Genomic DNA, 22,264 nt, shown 5'->3' with positions numbered 1-22,264 from the left:
GAATCATGGCAGCAAACCCCATCCTGGCAACAGCGTGAGATGTTGTATAAACAGTCCCGCCAAGGAAGAGAACGCAGCAGGCTTATGCACCCAGGGTTGCTTGAGGAAAAGGGACTATAAACGCTGATGGCAAGGGATTCCTTCTTTTAAACCTTTTACTAGGCTCTGCAAGTTCCCAACTCTGCATCCATGCCCAAAAGAGGATACTGTATGTTCTCAGAGATGTAGAGTTTCTCTAAAAGCAACAGGTCCGTGAAGGATGCCTGCAATGCTAGGATGTGAAAAACACTTAATATATTGTCTGCTTCCAGATTTTTTGTTGGCCGGAGCCACAGCTCACTAGGCTAATCCTCCGCGGCGCTGGCACCCCGGGTTCTAGCCCCGGTTGGGGCACCGGATTTTGTCCCGGCTGCCCCCCTTCCAGTCCAGCTCTCTGCTGTGGCCCGGGAGTGCAGTGGAGGATGGCCCAAGTGCTTGGGCCCTGCACCCGCATGGGAGACCAGGAGAAGCACCTGGCTCCTGGCTTCGGATCAGCGCAGCGCGCCGGCCCATTTGGGGGTGAACCAACAGAAGAAAGACCTTTCTCTCTGTCTCTCTCTCTCTCTCACTGTCTAACTCTTTCAAAAAAAAAAAAAAGATATTTTGTCAATTTGCAAAGAACTTTGCCATCAGAAGGACTCAGAATCTGTTCAGACCAGATTCCCTGAAATTCAACAGTCCAGTCAGTCCCTGATTCATCGTGATAAATCTGCAATCACTGGTGTTGGTTCTGTCCTTTATTTCTCTGTATGCGTGTGTGTGTGAGTGTGTGTGTGTATGTACGCACAGGTACCTGTGCCTAGAAATGCTGCATATAGATTTGGATAGGAATGTGGATGCATGCATTCATAACGTTCTTGGGTCCCTAACTTTGCAATTGTCTCCTATGGATTTTTTTTTTTTTTTTTTTTGACAGGCAGAGTGGACAGTGAGAGAGAGAGACAGAGAAAGGTCTTCCTTTGCCATTGGTTCACCCTCCAATGGCCGTGGCTGGCGCGCTGCAGCCGGCGCACCGCGCTGATCCGATGGCAGGAGCCAGGTACTTCTCCTGGTCTCCCATGGGGTGCAGGGCCCAAGCACTTGGGCCATCCTCCACTGCACTCCCGGGCCACAGCAGAGAGCTGGCCTGGAAGAGGGGCAACCGGGACAGAATCCGGCGCCCCGACCGGGACTAGAACCCGGTGTGCCGGCACCGCAAGGCGGAGGATTAGCTTAGTAAGCCGCGGTGCCGGCCTCTCCTATGGATTTTAATTCTAACATTCAGTTTCAGAAGGAACACAGCCCAGCCAACAGCTGAATCCCAGTCCTTTGGCCTCCAGCTCTGGTAGGGAATGCACTTCTATTGTATAAGCCATCTGGTTTCTGCAGCTTTGTTATGGGAGGTCTAGGAAACTAACGCAAAACTCTGCCAGCATAATCAACACTCATTCTTGCACCTACTAAGTGCAGGGCAAGGAGCTGGACCTTGAGGAGACAGACTAAAATGACATTGCCTCAATTCTGTAGGCATGTGCCTATGCCCAAGTGAATGTTACATGCAAATTTCACAGAAATACAAACCAGACATGTGGGGTTCTTAGGAGCAGGTGGCTAGGTATCAAGTAAGGAGGGGGTGCAGCATGGCTATCCTGGATTTTTAGGGAGGGGTAAAGCAAATCACAAGACTGTCTGGGAAGGTCTCAGAGGAGAAGTGAGCCTCTGTGGAGACTGCAAGGACACAGATGTCTTGGATAAACTGAGAGGAAGCGGGAAGGGGCTCCAGACATGGGTTAGGGCCTCAGCAAGGGCCCTGAGGAGGAAACAGGTGTCTCACGTCTAAGAAGCAACGAGTGGACTTATCCGGTGCAGGCAGAGCAACCAATTTGTGAAAAAGGGAGGGACATATTACTGAGTTGGTTTTAGATGTGTTGAGATCGCAGAGAGAACCTGCCCCGTAGGTCTGAGTCCCACATCCCAACCAGCAGTGCCACACTAGATCGAAACAATCACCAACATCTTGGCATTTATTTGGTGGGAACAAAATAGTTCTTTTACTCAAAAGGAGAAATACCATCTTATACACCTTGTCCTAATTTTCCAGTTCACATGACAGAGGGCTGAAGCCTAGGACTTGGGTGGATTATTTGAGGGAGAAGGTCCCAGGAAAAATAAATGATCCCAGAGGAGAGCCCAGGCTCTGAGCAAGCAAGCATTAAGCTCTGGGGGAAATAAGAGGAGAGGGACAGCCCAGGAATCTGCTCAGGGAACAGGTGGCAGACTCCCGGGGAAGGGCATGGAACTGGGAGCAGGCATCTGCCTCTCCCATTCTTCTGCCCCTTCTACCTCTAATCACCTCACCTCCTCCTGTCCTGCCTAATGACCACAGCCCCATATCCAAAATGCCTCCATCAGGTCCCCTGGAAGTGTATGGGACCCAAAATGGCTCCGGGGAAATATATATGGTGACTAAACCCAAGAAAAGATACTCTTTCTCAATGGCAACCAGGAAATAGGCATGTTACATGGGCCTTACGGGTCTCTTCAACAGCAGAAGGACATGTTCAAAACATTTCTACACGTGTGTGCCTTTGTCCCATTCCACATTTTAAGGCCGCTCAGGACTTTCTGGGTATCACTTCACATAAATGATCCAGATTTCATAGTTGTTAATACTAAAATAATGACAATCCGCCAATAAAAGACCAGCATTCTGGCATATAAAAATAACATGGAAAATCAGCAAAGGCAACATGAGGACAGGCTCAGGGGACAGAGCTGACATGTGTGCGTGCACCCGCCCTGGAGAGGCCAGACCCAAGCCATTTTAGGGTGAGTGCTTGGAGGTTAGGTCAGTGCAGAGAGACAAGGCAAGGGCCCAGTATACCCACAGAAAGACACTCAGATTTACGGGGCAGAAGGACAGAATGACGTTGAAAAGGATGCAGAAGGCACAGCCAAAAAGAATGGGAGAAAAGCAGGACAGGCAGTGTCAGGAAATGGAGAGCAGTGAAGGTCAAGGGCCGCTGGGCTCGGCCTGCAAAGGCAAGAGAGCTGGCAGTTAGTCGTTGCCTCCCCAAACCATACTACAGTCACGCACTGCAGGGGGCCCCTGGCGTAGAGTAGCTCACGCATTCTTTGCCACCAGGCATTATTACGCCTGCTCTAAAATGTGGAAGCCCAACCCAAGCGCTCACCTGTGCCCTGCAGAAAGCAGTCACAGGGCTGCTGACATCTTTTTTTTTTTTTTTTTTTTTTTTTTTTTTTTGACAGGCAGAGTGGACAGTGAGAGAGAGAGACAGAGACAAAGGTCTTCTTTTGCCATTGGTTCACCCTCCAATGGCCGCCAGCGGCTGGTGCACTGCAGCCGGCGCACCGCGCTGATCCGATGGCAGGAGCCAGGTACTTATCCTGGTCTTCCATGGGGTGCAGGACCCAAGTACTTGGGCCATCCTCCACTGCACTCCCTGGCCACAGCAGAGAGCTGGCCTGGAAGAGGGGCAACCGGGACAGAATCCAGCGCCCCGACCGGGACTAGAACCCGGTGTGCCTGCGGCTCCAGGCGGAGGATTAGCCTAGTGAGCCGCGGCGCCGGCCAGCTGACATCTCTTAAAGAGAACTCAAAGAGACAGGCAGCCGGGGCATCCGCCTTAGGGGCTGGCAGCCTCCCAACCACACGCCAGGAATCCACAACTCCATGAAAAGACGCCGACTCAGTTTTAATTGCCTGAAACAGCCTCCAAGCATGGCTTTGCGGAGCTGGGCAGAATACAGCATCTGTGACACACTCCCAATGTGAGTGACTCCTCTCTCGGGCGATCGCCAAGAGTTGACAGAAGAATGGCTGACTGCTGGTGGCATTTGTGCATGGCCAGCTGCCCCAGGCCATCCCACTTCCTCTAAACAGGTTAAATGTCTTCCAAGAGAGCATCAGAGGCCTTGGCCTGCCCTCAGCCAGCTGTAGCTCTAACAGGGCCCTGGAAGTCCGGAGATGCTCCTGCCTTTGCACCCCACAGGCCCCTGAGTCATCTGACCAGGGAAGGTCATCCAGAGTTTCTGGTGCCTTGTGATTTTGTGGGTCCCGGAGAGGGACAGCCACTCTGAAACCACATCACAGGAAGTGGTCCTTCCAGAACACCCCTGCTGGTGCGTGGCCTCTGGTTCCCAGTGACTCAGGCTCAGGAACCTGGCCAGTACACAGTGATGAAATGACCCAGAACAGCCTCATTGTTACCAAGGGCTTCCCCCACCCAGAGGACTTCAGTCCTGGGGAAATACACAACCCCACCCTCCTCCTCTCTACCCCAGTTCTTGTGCCGTGAGTCACCAACGTGCTGCGGGAGCCACTTCCACTACACACCTGGTCCAACAGGGTCAGAGGTATCATGGTGCATCCTCTACCCCGCCGGTTTCTCTCCTGTGCTCCTCAGAGCCCTGGAGTTCTCAGGGACACACAGGCTCCCTGGGGGTGGAGGAGGGAAGGAAGACTGGAAGGACCATGGTCTCCACCACCGCCACTTTCACCTGGTTTACGGAAGAGGGCTCAGTACACATTTTGATCCTTTAAAAGGTGTGGGAGGGATCATCCTACTGCATTAACAAGTTTGAAAAGCACTGTTTAAGACAGCTAAGCAGGGACTCGCACTGTGGCATAGGAGGTTAAGCATCTGCCTGCCATGCAGCATCCTGTATGAGTGCTGGTTCAAGTCCCAGCTGCTCCACTTCTGACCCAGCTCTCTGCTATGGCCTGGGAAAGCAGTAGAAGATGGCCCCTGTGCTTGGGCCCCTGCACCCTACAGGAGACTAGGAAGAAGCTCCTGGCTCCTGGGTCCTATCTCCTGGCTTCCGATTGGCCTAGCTCCAGCTGTTGTGACCATCTGAGAGTGAACCAGCAGATGGAAGACCTCTCTTTCTCTGTCTCTCCCTCTCTCTGTCTGTAACTCTGCCTCTCTTAAAAAAAAAAAAAAAAAAAAAAAAAGGCAAATCAGCACACCATCCACTGGGCCTAGCTAAACACAGGAACCTCTCTTCTGGGAATACCTGCTTCTTCTTCAGCAGTGACAGGCCCTACACAGGCCTCTCCCTTCCTGGTTTCAGTGCTCAGAAACACTTCCCAGCACCCAGCGTGGGGCTACTACAGACCACATTCCCCAGTCGCTCTGTCATTGTCATGCCTACTGCCTGTTGCTTGCTGCACTTAGGGGCCCTTTTCTTTCTTTCTTTCTTTTTTTAATTTTCTTTTGACATGCAGAGTGGACAGTGAGAGAGAGAGACAGAGACAAAGATCTTCCTTTGCCATTGGTTCACCCTCCAATGGTCGCTGTGGCCGGTGCGCTGCGGCCGGCGCACTGCGTTGATCCGAAGCCAGGAGCCAGGTGCTTCCTCCTGGTCTCCCATGCAGGTGCAGGGCCCAAGCACTTGGGCCATCCTCCACTGCACTCCCGGGCCACAGCAGAGCTGGACTGCAAGAGGAGCAACCGGGACAGAATCCAGCGCCCCGACCGGGACTAGAACCCGGTGTGCCTGCGGCGCCAGCCTGGGGTCCTTTTCAAAAAGTGTCCTAAGCAACTATGTGCTCCTACACACAGTGCAGGCCCACTTCTCAAACCAAGCCAAACAGCTCAAAAAGGGACAGGGAGAGGAGCATAAGGCATAAAAAGACACACACACACACCAGAGGACACCACTTGCTCCTGGCCATCAACAGAGATCCAGTGGCCAAAGCCTGACCATTCCCACTCTCCCTGAAGATTTTACTTATAAACATTTTCTCTGGAGAATACTCAAAGCTCCAGAAAAGTAGAAAGAATAGTTCGGGGCTGGTGCTGTGGCACATTGGATCAAAGCCCCAGCCTGCAGTGCCAGCATCCCATATGGGCACTGGTTCGGGTCCCGGCTACTCCACTTCTGATCCAGCTCTCTTCTATGGCCTGGGAAAGCAGTGGAGGATGATTCAAGTCCTTGGGCCCCTGCACCCTCATGGGAGACCCAGAAGAAACTCTTGGCTCCTGGCTTCAGATCAGCTCAGCTCTGGCCATTTCAGTCATTTGGGGAGTGAACCAGCAGAATGGAAGACCTTTCTCTCTCTGGCTCTAACTCTCTCTGTAATTCTGTCTTTAAAATAAATAAAATACTTTTTTTTAAAAAAAGAAAGAATAGCTCAACTATGACCATAATACCATTATCAGAAGAAAATTAACCTTCATTGCATAATAAATAAGATAAGCCCATATTCAAAACTATACAGTTATCCCATGTGTCTTTTATAGATACTTTTGACTCAAGACCTAATCAAGGTCCACTCATTAAATATAATACTTGGTCTCCATCTACAAGAGATTTTCTTATTTTTTTAAGAAAATAACAGTGAACCAATGCCATCTTACTAGTCAGAGTGATTAGTTTAAGTTCATAATTGATCATAATGATAGGATTAAGTGTCAAAAGGATCACATAAACAAGATCAGTGTCTGCTAATAATAACTGATAAAATTAAAAAAGTAGAGAGCAATCCAACATGGGAAGTGGGTTACACAGCAGACTCATAGAATGGCAGATGCCCTAAACAGCACTCTGGCCTCAGAATCAGCCCTTAAGGCATGCGGATCCAGCTAAAAAGCCCTTGAGAGTTTCTCAGGCATGGAAAGCCAAGACACTGTGGCAAAAAAATGACCCAAATGAAAGATCTCTGTGAGTGAGATCCCAGTGGAAACAACAGGCCATCAAAGAGGGAGGTACCTTTCTCTGAAGGGAGGAGAGAACTTCCACTTTGAACATGGCCTTGTCTAAATAAGGTCGAAGTTTGTGAACCAAGAAGCTTCCATAGCTTTGGCAGCTCATGACAAGAGCCTCGGGTGATTACTGACATCATAAATAAGAGTGTCAATTGTTAAATCAACAATGGGAGTCACTGTGCACTTGTTCCCCATGTAGGATTTCTGTCCTTAATGTGTTGTACTATGCGAATTAATAATAAAACTAGTCTTCAAACTGTACTTTATACTTTGTGTGTCTGTGTGGGTGCAAACTGTTGAAATCTTTACTTCATATATACTAAGTTGATCTTCTGTATATAAAGATAATTAAAAATGAATCTTAATGAAGAATAGGATGGGAGAGGGAGTAGGAGATGGGATGGTTTGCGGGTGGGAGGGAGGTTATGGGTGGACAAACCACTATAATCCAAAAGTTGTACTTTCGAAATTTAAATTTATTAAATAAAAGAAAATAACATTGAATTTGCTTAGGGGGTTAAGCCCATTTTTTGGTAGAATATCCCGCCTTCTGGATGTTTGTTAATAGATACAACTGAACAAGTGTGCATGCATGGTACACAAGAGACACTGTGTGCTACTTCATCACATCACCTCAGCAGCCCCAGAGCACTGGGCTGCCCCAGGTGCATGATGTTCGTCTGCATCACTTGATGAAATGCTGGCAGCCAGACTGCTGCACTGTAAGCTACACTGTCCCTTCAGAATCCATACACAGACTGCTGAAGTGATACTTGGAGACCATATGTATTTCCTAATACTCCATGATAACCTTTTGCTAACTAGTTTTGCATCCACTGATAAGCCTATCTGGCAGGCACAAAATAAATTTTCTAAATTAAGGACAGGCATTTGGCATATCAGTTAAAAAACCGGTTGGGATGTTTGCATCCCATTTTGGAGTACCTGGGTTCAAGTCCTTGGTCTGCTTCCAGCTCTAGCTTTCTGCTAATCCTTGGAAGCAGCAGGTGGACAGTTCAAGCAGTTAGGTCCCTATTACCCACATAGAAACCCTGGATTGAATTAAGTTCCTGCTTTAGTTTAGCCTAGCCCTAGCTCTTACTTTATTTTTGTTAAGATTTATTTATTTATTTGAAAGTCAGAGTTACACAGAGAGAGAAGGAGAGGTAGAGAGAGAGAGAGAGAGAGAGAGAGAGAGAGGTCTTCCATCTGCTGGTTCACTCTCCAGATGGCTGCAATGGCCAGAGCTGTGCCAATCTGAAGCCAGGAGCCAGGAGCTTTCTCTGGATCTTCCACATGGATGCAGGGGCCCAAGGACTTGGGCCATCTTCCACTGCTTCTCCAGACCATAGCAGAAAGCTGGATTGGAAATAGAGCAGCCGGGTCTCGAACCGGCGCCCATATGAAATGCCGGCATTGCAGGTGGCAGCTTACCCGCTATGCCACAGCATCAGCCCTCAGCCCCAGCTCTTACAGGCATGCATTTGGGGAGTGAACCAATGGAAGGAAGATCTCTCTCTCTCTCTCTCATCCCTTTTGCCCTTCAAATAAATAAAAATAAATTTAAAACTTTACTTTTTTATAAATTAATTAGCTGGCATTCTATAAAGTAGAGCCTTCCCTTGGAGCCAAATAGCATCCCACGTGGGCACTGGTTCGAGTCCCAGCTGCTCCAATTTCAGTCAAGCTCCCTGCTAATGGCCTGGAAAAAAACAGCAAAAGATATTCCAAGTATCTGGGCCCCTGCACCCATGTGGGAGACCTGGATGAAGCCAGTCTGGCCTGGCCCCAGTCACTGTGGGCTTTTGGGGAATGAACTATGGATGGAAGATATCTCTCTCTCTCTCTCTCTCTCTCTCTCTCTCTGTGTGTGTCTTCCACTTCTCTCTTTCTATGTAACTCTTCCTTTCAAATAAATAAATAAATCTTTGGGGAAAAAAATAGAAGAAGAGCCTTCCCTTTCCTCCACTCTCTGATTATATACACATGGAATATTATTATTATTATTATTATTACTATTATTTAGTGTGTTATAACCCATTACTGTCACCTTTATTTCAATGCTCAAGTTGTTACTCTGACCAGTGAGAGTCCTCCAAACCAGGCTCCTCGTTCTTTGCTCTGACCCCACTTGTCTCGGTACCACTGTCCGGCCTTCTGGCCAGGTCCCCCAGGCCTACCATGATGCTTTGCTGCTCCAGCCTGGGTGGAGCCATTCTCCTGGACTACTTTTGGATCTTCTCTTCTCAAGTAGATCAGCAAGTTTACCTTCACCCACCTTCCTAATCACAATTCCATTTTCCTTCCTCACTACTTCCTTTCCCTGACATTCATCATTTGCAACAGCATCATTTGTTGAGAAAGTGGGAAGACAAAGGGCGTAAGAGGAGGGAAGGAGACACAGGTTTACAGAAAACACAGGGATAGTACCAACCACTTACTGGTCAATGAGACGCTTCTTTTATTTACGGCTGAGAACATGATTGGTTAACTCCAAAGAAATTTCTATCTCATGGGGCTGGCGCTATGGCTCAGCAGGTTAAAGCCCCAGCCTGTAGTGCCTGCATCCCATATGGGTGCCAGTTTGAGTTCCCGCTGTTTTACTTCTGATCCAGCTCCCTGCTAATGTGCTTGGGAAAGCAGTGGAAGATGGCCCAAGTGCTTGGGTCCCTGCACCCATATGGGAGACCAGAAGAAGCTCCTGGCTCCTGGCTTCAGATAGACTCAGCTGCAGCCATCACAGCCATTTAGGGAATGAATCAGCAGATGGAAGATCTCTCTCTCTCTCCCCCCTCTCTGTAACTGTCTTTCAAATAAAAAAATAAAAAAACTTTTTAAATTGCTATCTCATGATTCCATGTATGAAAGTTTACTATGAAATCTATATTCAACCACTTTATTTCATATTCATATAAAACACATGTACAAGAAAAAAGTACTGCTGACTCCCTTGTTCCCTGGTTCTCTCCTCCTCTTCGTTTATTTGTCTCCATTAGCACTTACTACCGCCTAAACTCTATAAAATAAACTTAATTATTTTGTTCATTTTCATTCTTGTCCCACTAGAATAAATTCCATGGAACTGCATGTGTATGTGTGTGTGTGTGTACATACTGCTTTGTTCACTACTACACTGCTAGTATCTAAAATACTGCCCAGAATACAGCAGGTGCCCCATAATTGTTGGTGAATAAGTAAAATGACTAGGCCAGGACCACAGGCCTAGAGGTAGGCAGGCGCTGCAGTTTATCCTTGAAGCCTCTGGTTCACTGTCACCTCCCAAGCAGTCAATGATGTCCTTTCTGGGCTCTCAGAGCCCTTCCTGTATCAATGGATCCCAGCACTCAAAATATCATGTCACCACTGTTTATTTACACGCCTGCCTTACCTGAAAATCCGCAAACTCCCCTAAAGCAAAGGCAGCCTTATCTCCCCAGCACTTAGTACCGGAGCAGGCACAAAGTGTTTGCTAAACTCCTACCTCAGGCCAAGAAGGTGCCCTTTCTCCAGCCCTGGGCTACCTGCTGCACTTCTCCCGCTTGCCCCGCCTTCTGCCCCGAGCACCTGAGACAGGCTCTTGGCGCAAAGGCGGCTCACAAAGGGCCCTTTGACTCCACCACATGGGTCTATTTCAGGAAAAACCACAGTCCCCTGCACCTGTTACTAAGGCCAGTGTCCCTGCAGCCTTGAGGCAACACAGAGCCACAGTGTTCACCAGGAAACAGGAGCAGGAACACGGCACTGGCAGAGCCAGCTGGGGAGGGCCGAGGGACTGCGGGGGAGAGAGGAGAGGCAGTGGGAAGGTGGAGGGGGCAGAGCTGCCGAGCGTCAGCATCGTGAGCGGCCCAGCCAGGGGCTGCAGGAACAGCAGGTTACAGCCCTGCCTCGAGATCTCTCACCTGCTCTTTTCTCTCAATCTTCTTTTCACTTTGCTCAGGAACCGGACTCTCGGGGGGCACAGTCAGCCGCAGCCTACAGACATTTGCCTGCAAGAGGTGGACAGGAGAAGCAGGTTAGCAACCATCGGTCAGGAAGAAGGGGCCAAGTGACCTTGAGCTTCGCACAGCCTGTTCCTCCCACCAGGCCATGGGAGCCACTGTACCAATCAGGAGAGGAACAACGAGGAGACCAGCCCGTGCCTGGCCCTGCAGAGTCTGCTGCCCCAAACGAGAGAACAACCGAGGACTTCAGAGAACTCAAATCTCTCTTAAATGCCCATATTCCATTCAATGATCTCACTTCACAAGTGCCGACCAAAACACACCCGGAAGGCCAGGTGCCAAAAGACACACAGCGATTATCTCTACAATGGTGAGATTTCAGGTGACTGGGGTGAAAGGATGTTTTCAAGTTAACAATTCAATTTTTCTACAGCAGACATGTACACGTTTAATTGCAAAGCTTAGAAAGAAAAGTCTGTATTCACAGCAGCATTATTCATACTAGGCAAAAGGTGGAAACACCCAAATGTCCACGACAGGTAAATGGATAAATGCAAACTGCCAGGCTGTTGCTAGGCATCTGGGATGGAGGATCCTGTGCATGGGAGATCTATCTCTGTCTCATCCCTTCTAACCCCGTATCTCTAACTCTACCTCTGCCTCCCTCTATAACTCTACCTTTCAAATAAATAAGACTTTTTTTAAAAAAATAAAATGGGGGGGGGGGGTAGCGCGCTGTGGCATAGTAGGTAAAGCCATCATCTACAGTGTCAGTATCTCATATGAGAGCCAGTTCGAGACCTGGCTGCTCCACTTCCGATCCAGCTCTCTGCTATGGCCTGGGAAAGCAGTAGAGGATGGCTCAAGTCCTTGGGTCCCTGCACCCACATGGGAGACCTGGAAGAAGCTCCTGGCTCCTGGCTTTGGATAGGCCCAGCTCCGGCTGTTGTGGCCATTTCAGGAGTGAACCAGTGGATGGAAGACTTTTCTCTCTGTCTCTTTCTCTCTCTATGTGTAAACTCTACCTCGCAAATAAAATGAAATCTTTTTTAAAAATAAACTAAACTGAACTTATGAAATAAAACATTTGACTCCAAGGTTGTTTGGCAGTTGCATTAAGGTCCTGTCTTAGGCAAGAGAGGGGCTTTGATGGAGACACAAAGGAGCACGAAGGAGCCTATCCACGGATGGGCCAGCTGTCCAGGAGCAATGGAAACCCAGCATGAAATAGAATCACACTCCCTCCTGCCAAGATGGCCACAGGGATCATTATAGCAGAGAAAACAAATTACAGAACAAAATGTGCAAAATTCTGCTTTTGCTCTGAACATCCTGATAATTTGTGCAGATTAAGGGAAAAATATTATCAAGGAAACACAACCAACTATTGATGGCATTTATCTCTGGAATTTCTGTGTTGTCTGCAACTGTTTCAAGTATATGTTAGTTTTTAAATTAATATAACAATATAGTGGCAATGGCAAAAATGAAGAATAAGAATGTGTCAGAAAGAGACAGTCTGCTTTGGGAGCAGCAAAGAGGACATACTAGACAAGGTCTGGAAGGTTCTCTGAGTTCCTACGGAAGCACTATGGAAAGGAACCCCTGAACTCACCTATCACATTGACCCCACAGAGTGCACTTCCCTCTATGAATCACCTTCAGCAATCTTCCCATGGGAAATTCTCCCCATGTGACATCAAGGCCCCATAGCTTATCTCTGAGCGTTATGATGCCGATCACCATGGCTTCCTGAAAATTAGATATATAATACCCAGAGCCACCCCAGGCTGGGAAGCACCTAAGAGTTAGGTAAGGCACTTTTTTTTCAGTGGGTTTCCACGGCTGGCTCAGCCCTCGTGCTCTGAACAATGCAGAGAAGGGCATCTCACTTACCCTGACTGCTACAGCTATTGGACCAGCCATCCCTGCAAGCAAGCATCCTTTCGAGTGGATCAGAGCAGGAAGCTGGACTCAGCAAAACTCATTACTCAGCTACTAAGCACCCACTACATGTAAAGGACCATGAGGGTACCTTGATGACAAAGAAATGGCTGTGCCCCCCAGGAACTCACACTCTAGAACCATACCCAAACAAGGCAATCAGAGACCCTTAGCATAACCAATGCAAGGCCCCTGAGAGGCAGGGTAGCTTGTAGCTAAAGCCTAGTGGAACTACACTTCCTGGTTTCCAATACAGTCAGTCCACATAAGCTCCTCATCTGTGGATTCAGCAAACTGTGGATCAAAAATATTCAGAAAAAGGGGCAGGTGCTTGGCCTAGCAGTTACGATGCCACTTGGGATGCCCATATCTCATACTGGAATACCTGGGCTTCAGTTCTGGCTCCACCCCCAATTCCAGCTTCTTCCTGCTAAGACGCATCCTAGAAGGCACATGATGATTTAAGGATTTGGTCCCCGCCACCAACGTAGGAGAATGGGATTGAGTTCCTGACTCCAGGCTTCAGCCTGGCCCAGCCATGGCTATTGCAGGCTTTTGGAAAGTGATCCAATGGTTTGGAACTCTCTCTCAAAAATTTTTAAAGATATATTCAAGGGGCCAGCATTATGACACAGCAGGTTAAGCTGCCACCTGTGGCACCAGCATTCCATATCAGAGCACTGGTTTGAGTCCTGGCTGCTCCCACTTCTGATCCAACTCCCTGTTAATGCAGCTGGGCAAGCAGCGGAAGGTGGCCCAAGTACTTGGGTCCCTGCCATCCAGCTGAGAGACCTAGAGAGAGTTCCAGGCTCCTGCATTACTCGTGGCTCAGTCCCAGGCTTTGTAGCCCTTTGCAGATTGAACCAGTGGGTGGTAGATCTCTTTCTCTCTGTCTCTCCCTCTCCCTGTCACTCTTTCAAATAAATAAAATACACCTTTAAATATATATATATATATATATATAAGAATACACCCACACACATGTAGATTTAGAATAAAAAGTTGCATTCGTACTAAAGTACAGATTTTTTTCTCTAAACAACACAGCAGGACAACTGTTTACGTAGCATTTACATTTTATTTGGTAATGTAAATAATCTAGAGATGGCTTAAAGTATACGGGCAGATGTCCATAGGTGCTACACAAAGATTATACCATTTTATATAAAGGGCTTGAGCATCCCCAGATTTGGTGTCCACCATGGGTCCTGGAACCAATCTCCATAAATTCTGAGGGACACTGTACATCTACTAGCATGAAGCCTTCAGAAAACTACCTGATTGTCAGTGTTTCAGCTACCTTGGTTGTGCAGCAGAACCAATGGTACTGTATCTCCTTGGGATTAAATCAGCTACTATGTATAACAGTGCAAGTTTTCTGGCATGTATTAAGTCCTCTGAGTTCTTTATTATCAGGAAGGGGACGCCAATCTTAGATAGAGCTGGGACTGGATGATAAGGCTCCTAGAGATGACATCCGAGCTAAGTATAGAAGGGCACCAAGGACTCTGCAGGACAGTGAGGTTGGAGAAGCTATCGTCTCCATGGTAACATAGACAACTACCGAGCAAGGCAGGCCAAGCAGGCCAGAGGTACAGATGCTGGTGTGTTCAGAGAATCCTAAGAGGACCTGCAGCCCAAGCTAGAATAGGAGACGAAAAGGAACACGTAGGCAGGTGCCAAATTCTAGGGTGCAGAAGCACGTGTTCTAATGAGAAAACAATGGAGAACCATTGAAATCCAAGTTCCTTTCAATACTGACTCAACTGACGGTTACTGAGCACCTCCTATGTCCCCCGCACTGAACAGCCTCGTGGTGCTTGGCAGAGTCTCAACACGTAAGGAGTGCTTGCTTCACAAATGTCATGTAGGTTGAACTGAAACAAAGCAAGCAGATTATACCTGAAACTCCCTATTATATCTTCCACTTTCTTCAACCCAAGCCCCCTGAGAGCTATGGATAGCACTCAGGCTTCCTCTCCAAGAAAGGGCACAACCAGGGCACCCAGGGAATTCAGCGGGCTCCCAGGGCCTCCTTTCTGACCCCTCTGTGGAAGCAAGGGGTCTGGGCCTCTCACCTTGGGAGCACCCGGGGATCCACATCCATCATGCTCTGAGCTTCTGCACCTGGGCTCACTCAAGGGAAAAACATCCACCTCAAATAAAAAGGAGAGGACTTATTTAGTCAAGGCCGTATCACAGTGGAGGTTCCTTCCTCCCTTCAGAGAAAGGTGCCTCCTTCTTTGATGGCCTGTTCTTTCTGCTGGGGTCTCATTCACCGAGATCTTTCATTCAGGTCATTTTTGCCACAGTGTCGTGGCTTTCCATGCCTGTGAGACTCTCGTGGGCCTTTTAGCGAGATCCAAATTCCCCAAGGTTGATTCTGAGGCCGGAGTGTATATAAAGATAATTGAAAATGAATCCTGATGAAGAGTGAAATGGGAGAGGGAGAAGGAGAGGGGATGGCTGCGGGTGGGAGGGAGGTTACTGGGGAAAAAGCCACACAATGCAAAAGTTGTACTTTGTAAATTTACATTTATTAAATAAAAAAAAGGAGAGAAGAAGATGACCCAGGGAGGTGACAGGGATTTGCTTATTGGTTTAGAAACATGGATTTCCCTAAGGAAATTAACCAAATGTATTTACATATCTCTCAGGCCTGCTCAGCTTGGTGACTGCAGGTCACTGCCCAGCATTCCCTAGGAACAGGAGGTGCAGCCCCTCCCTGTGGGTGTGGCCAGGAGGCAGACCACACACACACTCTGATCAGCAGAAGAATCAAATCAGCAGATTGTAGGCCAGGTTGTGTGGGGAGTGGAGCATGACCCATCTAGATTAGGTCTCTGAGCTCCTGTGGCCGTGAACTTGCACTCTGATTATCTACATCAGGGTGGGGCAAAATTTTTCTGTAGAGGGCCAGGGCGTAAATATTCAGCATTTGCAGGCCTGTGTAAAAACAAAAACAAAAACAAAAAACAAACAAACAAAAAAAAACAATCCTAGCTCAGAGGCACCCAAAACAAGCCAGGGCGAGGTTTGTTCTAGGGGTAGGAGCTGGCCGTCCTCAGATCTCCATCCTTGGACTCTTGTTCCAGGTGGTATAAGTGTCCTGGAGCCCCTCTGTCCCATGCTGAGGCTGTTTCCAAGCAAAATTCATGAATAGGAGAAGAGTAACCACGCCCCTCCTCCCTGCTCTCTGGCTCACTCCTGCACAAAGCACGCCACATGCCCGAAATGTCAGGATCCAGAGAGGAAACAGGTGGATGAAGGCACACAAAGATAGCAGTGTGAGTTGGAGCAGTCTGACTCTGGCCCTGCTCCTACCATGACCTTGCCCTGTTTCCCACAAGGCCCCCAAGGAATCTTTCCAGAGCAATGTCCTAAGAGTGTCAGGGGGGAGCAGTGCTTAAGAAAGCGTGCTCATCTCCGGCTGCACCTACCTGGGAAGCATCCTGATACTACTCTTTCAGATGCTCTCAGGGAATCGGCCTTGGCTTGGCTATTCAAAGCTTCCCAGCGACTCTACGTGGGACCAGGGCTGAGAACCACTGCCTTAACTGTGCAACAGGATGAGACAAGTGGAACATTTGGAGCCCTTCCCAGAAGTGTCAGTCTCCTCACCTGCGGCAGCTTTCCCAACCATTTGTCACCTGTTTCCTGCCCATAGGTGATGAGATGGCTCCATTCCAAGTGGCTTCCTGTTTTCCCATTTGTCCATCCAAAGCTCGGTGTGGCTTCTTTTGAACCCTGGTGAGACTCCTCATTTCAAGCACCTATCCCACCAGGCTTGGGTGAGAGGGTCTCTAAACCTTCTCCTCAAGTAGTTAATCACAGGTGACACAAGCAATGGGGAGAGGGGGGCACAGGCTTCTGGGAGAACACAGGAAGGAGTGTTCAGGGCAGACTTCTTGGAGGAGATGACCCTCATTATAGGAGAAGTGCAGAAAAAGTCAACGAGGCAAGGCATTGGAAACCCAAGGAATGGCAAGTCATCTGGAGTATCTCAGAAGAGCATAGAGGGAGACGGAACAGAACAGGCAAGGGCCTGGATGATAAACTAAGGAGTTTTCCTGGCGTGGCGAGGATGTCCTGAAAGTAGAGGAGGCAAGTGACTGGGTTTTGCATTTTAGCAAGATTGCTCTGGTCTTAAACAATGAATAAGCATCAGCAGTGATTGGCATTTAGGGAACATCACTCATCTAAAGAGGGAAAGAGGTCAACACTGCTGTATTACTCCAGTGTGATGGAAAAGTACTAGTACAATTTTTAAGACCATAGCACGTGCAATGGCTGAAAGCATCTTAGCTTGAGTCATTCCAACAGGTCTCTAGTTAGACTGCTCTGGGTCCACAGCTCCTTGTATTCAATGGGCTGTCAACTTTTGAGATTTACAGACCTGAAAGGGTTTCGCAAGTTAGCAGAAGCCGGATGGTACTGTAGCCTTCTCTTGTTGAGACATGCGAGCCCAGTATTTATCATATAGAAAAACACAATAGGAACCTCATGTATTGCCCATCCTCAGTGCCCTGGAGATGAGGAACAGGTCAAAGTCACAATCCACACCCTCTGCAGGACATCCACGCTTTCTTTAGAAATCAGGATCCCTTAGGAGTTCTGAGAACTCAGGTCTGTTCATCTGCATGGATCACAGCAAGACAGAACAACAGTAGAGTCTGGGACATTTTATTCATTATTTATTTTTGAGCCTACAACTGTCATTATTTTTTTCAGTGGCCGAGGCTCTTTGGCTAAGCCCACAACCTGACCTGTCGGGGGCTGGCTCCACAGGGCCCTGCTGAGAAGCAGGCCTGTTTTCCGGCCCCCTCCCCTGAGGGATGCTGCAGCCGGCTTCCTTCCACGAGATGCCGAGGTCCCACAACATCCTGCGTGCCTTCCTCAGCGCTTATGTGCACAGATGTTTCTATCTACTAGGAAGAGGAAGTGAGGTAAACACCTGCCAGACCCCTTCACAAGCCACCTCGGGAGAATTCCTTATTTTGCACCAATGGCACAGTCACAGATGTGGGGAGGGTGGAGCACTGGCCAGGGAAGGAAGACTGGCAGGCCTGTTCTTGTTTATTTAGCAGAAGACCCTGGCAAACAGAACAAAATACCAGTAAAGGCAGGCTAGGAAATGACCCCATCCTGTGGCCTTGTTAGGCTTTGTTTTGTTTATGTACCACTGAGCAGCCACGATACCAGCCACCCCAGCCAGCGGCTTTGTTATCTACAGAGCATGGTGCTGGGAGAAAACTCTTGACAGGTCTAGCATCCCATACCATCCTAGCTGAACAGCTTAGCCAAAAATACTCAACTGCACAAAGCAACACGTGCCTTCCCCCCAAACCTGGCCACACGTTTGACCTTTCCTTTCAAAGGCTCATTCAGCAAGATTGACTCATGTTTACAAAATCAAAATCATGAAGCTAAGTCAATATTTTAAAAATTGTTTCCCCCAGTCCCCAAGGTCATCATTCTGGCCGTGGCTATTCTGCAGCCAATTTATCTTCCTGCTGTTGCCATAGATAAAACTATTTTTAGTGCACAACTGGTTGGAAAGCAGAGGATTTTTTTTTTTAATTTCACAACTCCTGCTGGTTGGCACCCATAATGCCTCTCAGAGCTTTGTTTATCAGCTTACAGAAATTACCCTCCCACCTGTTTTTTTCCCCTTGAGAAATGATTTCAGATAAGAAGGAAGTACAAACTGCAGGTGGCAGCCATTGAACAAAGGCCAGCTGGTGACAGTCTGCTCAGCCACACTGTCCTTGGCCGCTGACTCAGAGAACTCCCTGCTCAGCGTCCGCCGTCACCACCATGTCTGGTTGGCTTGAACATGTGGACAAGGATAGCCCCTAATTTGAGAAGCACTTTGGATGAAACAGAAATATACTTTTTTTTTTTTTTTGACAGGCAAAGTGGACAGTGAGAGAGAGAGACAGAGAGAAAGGTCTTCCTTTGCCGTTGGTTCACCCTCCAATGACCGCAGCAGCCGGCGCGCTGCAGCTGGCGCACCGCGCTGATCTGATGGCAGGAGCCAGGTACTTATCCTGGTCTCCCATGTGGGTGCAGGGCCCAAGCACTTGGGCCATCCTCCCACTGCACTCCCTGGCCACAGCAGAGAGCTGGCCTGGAAGAGGGGCAACTGGGACAGAATCCAGCGCCCCGACCGGGACTAGAATGTGGTGTGCCGGCGCCGCAAGGTGGAGGATTAGCCTAGTGAGCCGCAGCGCCAGCCGAAATATACTTTTAATGGCTGACATATAGTATTCAGACAAATGACATTTACTTTCAGCATCCCAATGGCAATCACCCTGTGAACTCCAGCTCACCCTGCAGAGCTAAACTCAACATCCCCTACAGCCCAGAGCCCTTTCTCACATGCAGCGGAAAGATCTTTCCTCTAGATTTCACTCCCTGGCCCATTAGAACAATCACCACTCCACGCAATGGAAATCTACGACAACGTCAACGTCAACCTCCAAAGGCAGAGGAAGCCCCAAGGCCCAGACATCCACCACACAGAACTACAAATATCTAATAAATCAACTAACCAATTGATAAATCTCAGCTTCCCTCCAATCCATCTCCAGAATGCACACACACACACACACACAACCTACGACATCTGCCAGTCCCAAGCAGCATTGGAAACCCTATAAACAAGGAGAATCCTACGACCTTCAGCTATTTCTTCCCAGAGCAAGCGTGAATGCGCCCAGGACGGCCACGCACGGCGTGATTCAGAGCTCTGAGGGCCACAGTCCAAAGCACCTCCCCTGTCTTATTCAGAAGGTAGGGCCTTTGCAAAAGCATGTCACGATGTGCCAGACACCAAAGCACCTGTAACTAAAAATAAACCTCGAAAGTAAATATTTGAGAAATAAATCCTCATAAAAGTTATCTGGTGTACTAGGCACATGGGTGTCCACCCACAGTCTCACCCTCGCACCCCAACCAGTCGCTCCATCTGGACAGTAACCCAGAGAAGTTCATGCAATCTGGTCACACGCGTACCCTGTGTAGGTTTAGGGCCAGCTTTTCAGTGACTTCATTCTTTCTCAATGGCTACTGTGTTCCAGCACAGAAAAATTTCCATAAAAAAAAAAAAAAAAAGGAAAATGCCCATCTTGGAGTTGGGCCGGGCCTGCGGTTGGAAACCCCTTGGACATAACAGGGATCTTGCTCTGGGAAGCTAACAGGGACAACTAGAGTCCTCCTGACCTTAAGTGTCTGACGTGTACAAACACAACACACCCCAGAACCCACGCCTTTCTTCCAGAGCTAAATAAAGATAAGTTATAAGGGAACCACCATCCCTTGGCTGAGGTCCTGAATGGAAAAGCAAAGAAGTTTGTCTGGGGCCAGCGCTGTGGCTCACTTGGTTAATCCTCCGCCTGTGGTGCCGACATCCCATATGGGCGCCGGGTTCTAGTCCTGATTGCTCCTCTTCCAGTCCAGCTCTCTGCTGTGGCCCGGGAGGGCAGTGGAGGATGGTCCAAGTACTTGGACCCTGCACCTGCATGGGAGACCAGGAGGAAGCACCTGGCTCCTGGCTTCGGATTGGCCTAATCACGTGTTGACCCCCCTGGTGCGGGGGAGGGGGGGACTCATCACTACAGTCTCAGTCCTTGTAAAGAGGTGCCAAGTGGTAAGTATGGAACATCAGGATAAACGGGAGAACTGAGACAGCCACACATCAAGTCCCGAACAATATACTCGGAGGTGCTGATCTGGGAAGAAATGGGGACTATGAAAGAGGTAACTTGCACCTGCCGAACATTTCTTCACAGAGCATCGGGAGAGATGGACAGAGACACTACTAAGACTGCAGAGCACCAGTATCTCCACGGGGAAACTTCCCTGGGGAGGGGCCCAGGGCTTTCAGAGCTGAGGCTGCTGCCAGTGTGCCAGGATTCAAATCAGAAAGTGCTCTGCATAGTCCCACATCTCACACTACCGTGCTCCTGCGAGTTTGAAAAGTGGGCACCCACCTTGGCTAAACTCACTCCGGAATCACCAACGATAGCAACAAAGTTTAGCGTTTAAATACACTCATTACTTTTGGGTCTCTGCAGAAATACCGCCCCTGCACCTTATAAACCTGGCTTGACAGAGGAGGCAGGAAGGGGAGGAAGTCTCTGGGAACTCCAGAAAATCCCTAAATCCTAGCCCTCCAGCAGTTGGGGCGGCCATGAGGTGTGCAGAGCGAAGATGGTGACCCCAAGCTGTGACAGAACTGGAAAGTTGGGCCCAGGGGGAAGCGTCGGGGCCAGGGGTCAGCTCCCGCGCGTCGCCATCCCCAGAGCCCTCCAGATGGAGGAATGGGGCGGCGGTGGTTCCCCGACCCCAGCCACTCACCCTCCTGCTGGGCGTCCCGGGCGCCCTGGAGCCGCTGCCCGAGAGCAGGGTGACGGTGGACGTGGAGCGCAGCATCCCGCAGCGGCTGTCGGCGGCGGGCTGGGCAGGGCGCTCCTCCCGGGCAGAATAAGCGTGCGGGACCCGCCCTGCGTGGGGGCCAGCGCGGGCCACTTGCGGCTCCGGCTGCTGCGCGGCGGGAGCGGGAGCGGGCGGGGGCGGGGCCAGGGGCGGGGCCGGGGCGGGGCCGAGCGCGTCGGCCGGACCCGTCCTGCTGCATTTTCTTCCCGGGACGCAGAGTGAAGCGACGTCCCCGCCCACAGCGCTGCGCCGCCCCCAGGGTCAGTCCCGGGGCGGGAAGCGGCCCTAGACGCGCAGGAGACTCAAGGTCCCTGTGTCGCCTGCAGAGTCGGAGTCCGCCTGCCTACTTCAGCCTCGCGGCCCGCTGCTGACCGCCCACTCCCTCCCCCGGCTTCCCCAGCACTCTCTGCCGCCCCCCCGGCGGGGTGGGGGTCACTGGGACCTTCACCCTTGTCACTCATTGAGTATTTATTGAGTGCCTATCATAAGTCCCTCCCAACAGCCAGCACAATCAACCGGCCCCCTGTCCTTCAGGTGTTTGCAGTCTGGTGGGGACAGCCTGCAACAGCAGGTGCAGGTGCTGAGAAGAGATACTATGTGCCGTGGGAGACCACACGTAGCCTGACAGCCAGAAAGGGGCTCCGAGAGGAAGTGATGACGAAGCTAAGACCTGAAATGCAAGTCCGAGTAAGGCGGACACAGAGGCCGTCACAACTGCTCCTATTGTTTATTCAGTGATTACCGTGGGGCCTGGCTGTCCAGCACCTGGCAGTCATGACGTCATTTAATCCTCACAGCCACCCTTTGAGGTGGGCATCATTATTATCCCCATTTTACAGATGAGAACATTGACTCACCGAGGAATTGAGTAACACAGCAACAGCTCCGCCATCTGCTAGGTAGCAAAGCCAGCGAGGGAACCCCTAGTCTGACCCAGTTGGGGAGGAGGGCCTTGCTTGTCTACCCTGCACCCCCCTGGCAGAGGGAGGACACAGTGCCAGGCCAAAAGAGCTGTTATGTGCAAAAACGGGAGTGAGGCAAGGGAAGGTATGTGTATTTTTTAAGAAAGTCGAAATATCCCTGTGCAAGGGGCAAATATTGGAGAAGGAGCCAAAGGACAGGAGGTTGGGTCATGAACAATACGGTGTGCTTAGCTGGGTCTTTGTCCTGGGTGCAAGGTGAGACACAGCC

The 22,264-nt window shown here is 49.6% G+C and overlaps 1 protein-coding gene across 4 annotated transcripts in view; it reads right to left on the bottom strand.

Moving 5' to 3' along the window:
* MYZAP (myocardial zonula adherens protein) overlaps positions 1-21,208 on the bottom strand; it is a 100,978-nt gene extending 79,770 nt beyond the window's left edge. Inside the window, exons 1-3 of one of the 4 annotated variants that reach the window (XM_008268955.4) lie at positions 20,996-21,208; positions 14,713-14,790; positions 10,649-10,735 (exon numbers count right to left, since the gene is read on the bottom strand). In XM_008268955.4, coding sequence (XP_008267177.1) covers positions 10,649-10,735; positions 14,713-14,790; positions 20,996-21,070 — 240 coding nt within the window. In that variant the 5' untranslated portion in view covers positions 21,071-21,208. The remainder of the gene's footprint in view (positions 1-10,648; positions 10,736-14,712; positions 14,791-20,995) is intronic. The other 3 variants (XM_008268956.5, XM_002717707.6, XM_070054263.2) reach the window with 3 other exon arrangements.
* Positions 21,209-22,264: the final 1,056 nt, after the last annotated feature.

This window comes from Oryctolagus cuniculus, chromosome 12, assembly GCF_051225735.1.
Source record: "Oryctolagus cuniculus isolate XC-2025 breed Fujian yellow rabbit chromosome 12, ASM5122573v1, whole genome shotgun sequence".
NCBI lineage: Eukaryota > Metazoa > Chordata > Mammalia > Lagomorpha > Leporidae > Oryctolagus > Oryctolagus cuniculus.
Note: the sequence above shows the minus strand (reverse complement) of the source record. Positions and strands in the feature narration are given on the sequence as shown.